General features: G+C 75.6%; 1 protein-coding gene across 2 annotated transcripts; it reads right to left on the reverse strand.

Annotated features, from left to right (window-relative positions):
* Window positions 1-724: 724 nt before the first annotated feature.
* Window positions 725-6,130, reverse strand: KMT5C (lysine methyltransferase 5C). 2 transcript variants are annotated; one of them, XM_062177696.1, is made up of 9 exons: window positions 6,061-6,130; window positions 4,548-4,772; window positions 4,300-4,465; window positions 3,997-4,106; window positions 2,978-3,141; window positions 2,858-2,877; window positions 2,198-2,334; window positions 1,923-2,095; window positions 725-1,848 (listed from the first exon to the last, which is right to left on the reverse strand). In XM_062177696.1, the coding sequence occupies exons 2-9, from the start codon at window positions 4,655-4,657 to the stop codon at window positions 1,361-1,363; spliced, it is 1,368 nt and encodes a 455-aa protein (XP_062033680.1). In that variant the 5' UTR covers window positions 4,658-4,772; window positions 6,061-6,130; the 3' UTR covers window positions 725-1,360. The 2 variants fall into 2 exon arrangements, with proteins under 2 accessions (XP_062033680.1, XP_062033681.1); XM_062177697.1 differs by lacking the exon at window positions 6,061-6,130 and having other exon boundaries at window positions 4,548-4,832.
* Between the last annotated feature and the right edge of the window lie 268 nt (window positions 6,131-6,398).

The raw sequence follows: 6,398 nt of genomic DNA on the forward strand, positions 1-6,398 counted from the left end.
CCCCGCACCTCCCGGTCCCCCCGAGCCCCGGCACCCTCCCGAGACCCCGCGCCTCCCGGTCCCCCGAGCCCCGGCACCCTCCCGAGACCCCGCACCTCCCGGTCCCCTCGAGCCCCTGCACCTCCCGAGCCCCCGCACCTCCTAGTCCCCCCGAGCCCCGGCACCCTCCCGAGACCCCGCGCCTCCCGGTCCCCTCGAATCCCGGCACCCTCCCGAGACCCCGCGCCTCCCAAGACCCCGCACCTCCCGAGACCCCGCACCTCCCGGTCCCCTCGAGCCCCGGCACCCTCCCGAGACCCCGCACCTCCCGGTCCCCCCGAGCCCCGGCACCCTCCCGAGACCCCGCGCCTCCCGGTCCCCCGAGCCCCGGCACCCTCCCGAGACCCCGCACCTCCCGGTCCCCTCGAGCCCCTGCACCTCCCGAGCCCCCGCACCTCCTAGTCCCCCCGAGCCCCGGCACCCTCCCGAGACCCCGCGCCTCCCAAGACCCCGCACCTCCCGAGACCCCGCGCCTCCCGGTCCCCTCGAGCCCCGGCATCCTCCCGAGACCCCGCACCTCCCGGTCCCCCCGAGCCCCGGCACCCTCCCGAGACCCCGCGCCTCCCGGTCCCCTCGAGCCCCGGCACCCTCCCGAGACCCCAGCACTCCCCAGTCCCCTTGAGGTAGAGGGCCCCGCCCCCCATCCCACCGCAACATAATACCAGAGACCTCTGAGGGGGTCGCTTATAACAAGGCTTTAATAAAATAAAAAGTTCAAGTGCTTCCAATCCCCCAACATACCCCGTTCTGGTGTGGGGGAGGGGAGGCAGCCCCCACACCCCAGTAGCACCAGGGATAGCACCATGAGAAAGATGAGGTCGCACCCGGCCTCCCTGAGACCCACGGGGGGCAGCGAGGAAGACGTGCCCCCCAGACACCCCTCCCCGCACCGTCCCCCCAACCTCAGACAGCTGCAGAGCTAAGAGCTAACCCACTCCCCCCAAAACATCAGTCCCACCTCCTCTCGAGGCCTGGGCCAGGAGACGCCACGGGCGGCCCCCACCCCCTTATGGCTTTGCTCCCCGCGGAAGAAGGGGCTCAAGGGAGGGGGTGGCTCCTGCAGTCCTGAGAAGGGGGCGGGGGAGGGAGGGCAGCAAGCGGCCAGGGCTCCCCGCAGGGTGGGGGCGGCTCAGGGGTCAGCAGTGACAAAGGGTCAGGGACCAGATCCCTGGGTGGGGGGCGTCCAGAGCAGCCCCCTCACAGGCCGGAGCTCTGCCGGGCTCAGGGGGGTCAGCTCCCTCACAGAGGCCCAGGGCTCCTGCTGGAGGACCCCCGGGAGAACCCTCCTTCGGCCTGTCTCGGGGCCTCCCTACCCCGCCGATCAGGACGCGTCTCCGTTGACGTCCAGGTTGATGGAGCCGTGGCTGACCACCAGCCGCAGGCGCTTGGGTGGGGAGAAGCGGGCAAAGGCCAGGGCCTGCTTGGGGATGGGGGTGGGGCCCGGGGTCTCTGCGGGGACACGGGTGGCCGGCACGGCCTGGGCCAGGCGGCTGAGATCCACCCGCACCACGGAGGGCAGCCCGTAGCGCCGGGCCCAGTGCCAGTCCTGCCGGGGGCCCCAGCAGGCTCGGGCAGGGGGCCCCAGAGCCACCAGGGCCTCGGCTCGCAGGCGGCAGTGAGGGCCACAGCCCCCCCAGCGGTGCAGGGAGACGCAGGCGGCGGGGAGCGCGGGCGCCGCGGGGGTCCGCCGGGGCCGCGGGCGGCGGCGCTTCCGCGGGCGGGCCCGGGGCTGGAGCTGAGGCAGCCAGTGCAGCCAGAGGGGCGAGGCGTCCCGGCGCGGGCTGTGCAGACGCAGGGGCTGGCAGGCGGCTGCGGGGACAGGGACAGGCGTCAGCCGGGCCCGCGGGCAGCCGCGGAGGCGGGGCGGGGGCGGGGCCGCTCACCGCAGAAGGGGTCCCGGCGGCGGCGCAGCGGGGCCGCGTGCGCGCAGGCCCCGGGACCGCTCTCCAGGCCTCGCTGCAGCCGCCGCTTGGTCTCCCGGAGCTCGTACTTGTCCGGGGGGTGTGGGGGCGGCTCCGGCTCCCTGGGCCGCAGCCGGAAGGCTCCTTCGCCTCTCCTAGGGGCGGGAAGCGGGCGGAGAGGACCACGGGAGAGGCTGGGGCGGGTCCCCAGCAGGCACGGTCCGTCCGCGGCTCGGGGACCCCAGCCCCCCGCGCACCTCTCACAGGTGTGGCATTCACAGTGCTCGTTCTTCTCGCCGAAGAAGCCGTCGCCGTAGAAGCAGGTCACCTCGTCCCCCGGCTCGATGTCCCGCAACACCTTTACGCAGGCCGCGTTCCCGTCTGCAGGCACGAACTGGGGGCCGCCGCGGCTCAGCACCCCGCGCCCTGCCCAGGGCCGCCCCTCCACGCTGAGCTACCCTACTTCTGCAGCCAGGGCCAGGCTCCGCCCCCTCGCCCACCCAGGCTTCCCAGCCGGGCGGCTCAGTCTCCGCCCCTTCCCCGAGGCCGGGGCCTTTGGGAACCACTCCTCCGTCCGCTCTCCCCACTTGGAAGGGGTCGGGACCCCGTCCACACCCCGTCCTCCTGGGGTCAGACCCTCCCACCTCGCGCCCGGCCACGCCCGGGCCTCCTGCCCCGCACCGAGCGTGCTTCCCAGAAGCCTGCTGGGCCCAGCAGCCCGCAGCGCCCGCCGGCTGCTGCCTTCGCCACTCGAGACCCTCGGACACCCGGCCCCAGGCTGCCACGCTGCTCGGCTGCACTTAGTGCTCCTGGGCGTGGGGCCCCTTTCTGTCTGCCGCGCGGCCGGCCCTGACCCTGCCCGCAGCCCAGCGAAGCCCCGGCCGCCTCGGACGGCTCCTGCAGGCCACGGCGCTCACCTTGCAGTTGGGTTTGCAGTCTGCAGCCGGCGGGGGCGGAGGAAGAGAAAAGAGAGGCCGGTGAGCGAGGCAGAGGGCAGGGCCGCGCCGGCGCCCCGCAGGCCCCGCGGCCGGCCTCACCGTGGTTGATGAAGGCGGCCGGGCCCAGCCACAGCTGGGTGCTGCGCTTGCGGGTGGAGTACATGATGCTGAAGTCGTTCTCGCCGGCGCGCAGCAGCCCCTCGTCGGCCTCCCGCAGCTCGGCCACGCAGCCCACCAGCAGCTCTAACTTCTCGTTCTTCTTCCTGCAGGGCCGGGCCGGGCCGGGCCGGGGCCGGGGCATGAGCCGGGGCCGGGGGCCGGGCCGTGAACCGGAGCTAGGGGCCGGGACCGTGAACCGGGCCGGGGGCGGGGCCGGGGCCAGGCCGTGAACCGCGCCGGGGGGGGGGGGCCGGGGGCGGGGTTGTGAGCCGGGGGCCGTGAGCCGGGGCCGGGGCCGGGCCGTGAACCAGGGCTGGGGGCTGGGGGCGGGGGGCCGGGGGCGGGGCTGTGAGCCGGGGGCCGTGAGCCGGGGGCTGTGAGCCGGGGGCCGTGAGCCGGGGCCGGGGCCGGGGCCGGGCCGTGAACCAGGGCTGGGGGCCTGGACCGTGAACGGGGTCGTGAGCCGGGGGTGGGGCCGTGAGCTGGGGCTGGGGGCCGGGGGCGGGGCCAGGGGCCGGGACCGCGAACCGGGGCCGGGGCCGGGCCGTGAGCCGGGGCCGGGGCCAGGCCGTGAACCGGAGCTGGGGGCCGGGACCGTGAACCGGGCTGGGGGCGGGGCCGGGGCCAGGCCGTGAACCGGGCCGGGGGCGGGGGGCCGGGGGCGTGAGCCGGCCGGGGGCGGGGGGCCGGGGGCGTGAGCCGGGCCGGGGGCGGGGCTGTGAGCCGGGGGCCGTGAGCCGGGGCCGGGGCCGGGCCGTGAACCAGGGCTGGGGGCCTGGACCGTGAACCGGGGCTGGGGGCCGGGGCCGGGGGCGGGGCCGTGAGCCGGGCCGTGAGCTGGGGCTGGGGGCCGGGGGCGGGGCCAGGGGCCGGGACCGCGAACCGGGGCCGGGGGCCGGGCCGTGAGCCGGGCCGCGGGCGGGGTCCACTCCCTCGGCCCCCGCGGGCTGTGTACTCACCACGCCCGAGTGGACACGATCTTGGCCCCGTTGGTCTCCATGGAGTAGCGCGAGCAGGGCAGGATGGCGAAGCCGCTCTCCGGCAGGAAGGCGCGGAGGTACCGGTACACCTGGGGGGTGAGGGGCAGGCGCTGAGGCGGCTGGGCCGGCCCGGGCTCCGCTGCAGCTGTCAAAGGAACAGCCCCCCCACTCCTTCCCAGGATGCTGCAGGCTCTCACCTCGGGCGGTCCCAAGGGGCTAGGGAGTCAGGGGGCCCCCCGGGGGGCGGACGCGGGGTGAGGGGGTGGGGGAGGGCTCCCTCACGTGGGTCTTGAGGGCAGCCTCCTGCCGCGGGCCCCGGCTCTGGAAGTAGTGGGCCATCCAGCCTCCCACCGTTAGGGCCCGGTACGCAGCCTCCAGGTCGCGCTGCTTCAGGAAAGCCTCCAGCGCCGAGCGCAGGTAGTGCTGTCGCCGCAGGGGGGGCACAGGGCTGGGGGAGAGGGCACGCCTGGGTCCCAGGGCCTTCCGGCCCGGGGCGAGGGGCGGGGGGCCCGCCCGGCCGCCGGCCTCACCTGACGTTCATCTTGTGGGTGCGGAAGCCGAGGTAGGGGTCGAGAACGAGGCTGGTGGCCAGGTCGTCATTCTCGCACAGCTCCCGGGCTGTCACTCTGTCGGGCCCCATGGTGCCCGGGGACCATGCTGTCCCAGGCAGAGAGCAGGGACCGCGGGGGCCCGGCCTGCCGCTGCTCGGGGCCGCTCAGGAGCCGGGCGCGACTCTGGCGGGCCCTGGGTCTCATCTGCACACGGGGAGAAAAGCGAAGCTGAGCGCGGACGCCCCGGCTCCTGGCGGGGAGAAGCAACAAGTGCGGAGGCGGGCGGGCCCGGGGGAGGCGGGCGCCGCGAGCGCCTCCTGCCCCCCGGCGCGGCGGCCAGCGCGCACACACGCACGCACACGCAGCAGCCAGTCCCCGCGGGCCAGGGGCAGTCGGGGAGAACTCTAAAGGCTGGGCCTGCAGCAGGTCCGAGTCAGCGGGAGTCCAGCACCGGCGAAACACTCGGAGCTTCCGGCCTGTCGCGCCCCCCACCCCCACCCTCCCGGCCCCGGTCCGCCCCCTCCCCGCAGGAGCGCTCGGGGAGTGGTCGAGGAGGGTCCCGGTGCAGCCCCAGGCGGCCAGGACCCGGGGGAGGGGGGGATTCCAGCACCTGCTCCGGCTGCAAGGATTGGGGGGGGGGGGGGCTCACAGGACAAAAGCGGCCGGGCCGGGGGTGGGCGGGGGACGGAACAGGTCAAAAAATAAAAAAACAGCAAGCAGAGAAAAATGGAGTTGAAACAAACAACCAGCCCCACACGGCCTCCGGCTGTGCACCCACGCCGGGGCCTCGGGCCCCCTGGCCCCGGCCCCGCCGTCCGGGTGGACCGGAACAAGGAGGGAGCGGCCAGAAACGGCGAGGAGAGGGCCCAGAGGCCACAGGCAGAGTCGGGGTGAACCTGCGGCGAGGCGGGAGCCGGAGGGAGGCAGTGGGTCCAGACAAAAACTAGACAGGCGCGGGGGCCGGCCTGGGGGCCAGGCAGAGGCCCGGGGTGCAGGAGAGGCCGGGCAGCGGGCTCAGGGGGTGCAGGAGAGGCCGGGCAGCGGGCTCAGGGGGTGCAGGAGAGGCCGGGCGAGCGGGCTCAGGGGGTGCAGGAGAGGCCGGGCAGCGGGCTCAGGGTGTGCAGGAGAGGCCGGGCAGCGGGCTCAGGGGGTGCAGAGGGCCCCCAGGGAGCGGAGAGGCCTGCTCTGTCCGCACGGCCAGGGCCTGCGTGCGGCCAGCCGTGTGAGAGGGGTCGGCTCGGGCGCTGGGGCTGCAGGTGGGACTCGGGGGGCGCACGGGGAGCAGCGGGGGGTGAGCGCGGTGTCCAGGAGAGGCCTCCGCGGGAGACCACAGGGCAAAGCCCGCCGTGGGGACAGGAGACGTGGGCGCCTGGACACGAGGAGGGGCCGGGCGGGGCGGGGGGCTGTCGGGGTGGGGGCGACTGGGAGCCAAGGCGGCGCGGGGCGGGGGCCGTGAGGGGGCTCGGAGGTCGGGCCCCGCGCCGCCCCTCACCCGCTTCTCCTCCTCCTCCTCAGGCGCCCGCGCTGCAGCCGCCACCACCTCCCACTGCCTCCTCCGAGCTCTCGTCAGACACGGTCACCGCGCCTCCAGTCGGCCCCGCCGGGACCGCCCCGCACAGCCACTGCGACCTCCCACTGGCCAAGCTCACCGTCACTCCTGCGTTGCTATGGAGCTTGCGCCGCTTCCATTGGCCGAGTCTCACTTCGCCCCACCCCGCGCGGCCCCCTTCTGTGCCCCGACAAAACCCCACCACACCCGCGCTCCGGACGGGCGCCGCCAACTGCTGCCAGTGGCTCACGCTGCTGTCCTTCAGCCGTTGCCGTGGAGAC

Source organism: Lepus europaeus, chromosome 19, assembly GCF_033115175.1.
Source record: "Lepus europaeus isolate LE1 chromosome 19, mLepTim1.pri, whole genome shotgun sequence".
In the NCBI taxonomy this organism is placed as follows: domain Eukaryota; kingdom Metazoa; phylum Chordata; class Mammalia; order Lagomorpha; family Leporidae; genus Lepus; species Lepus europaeus.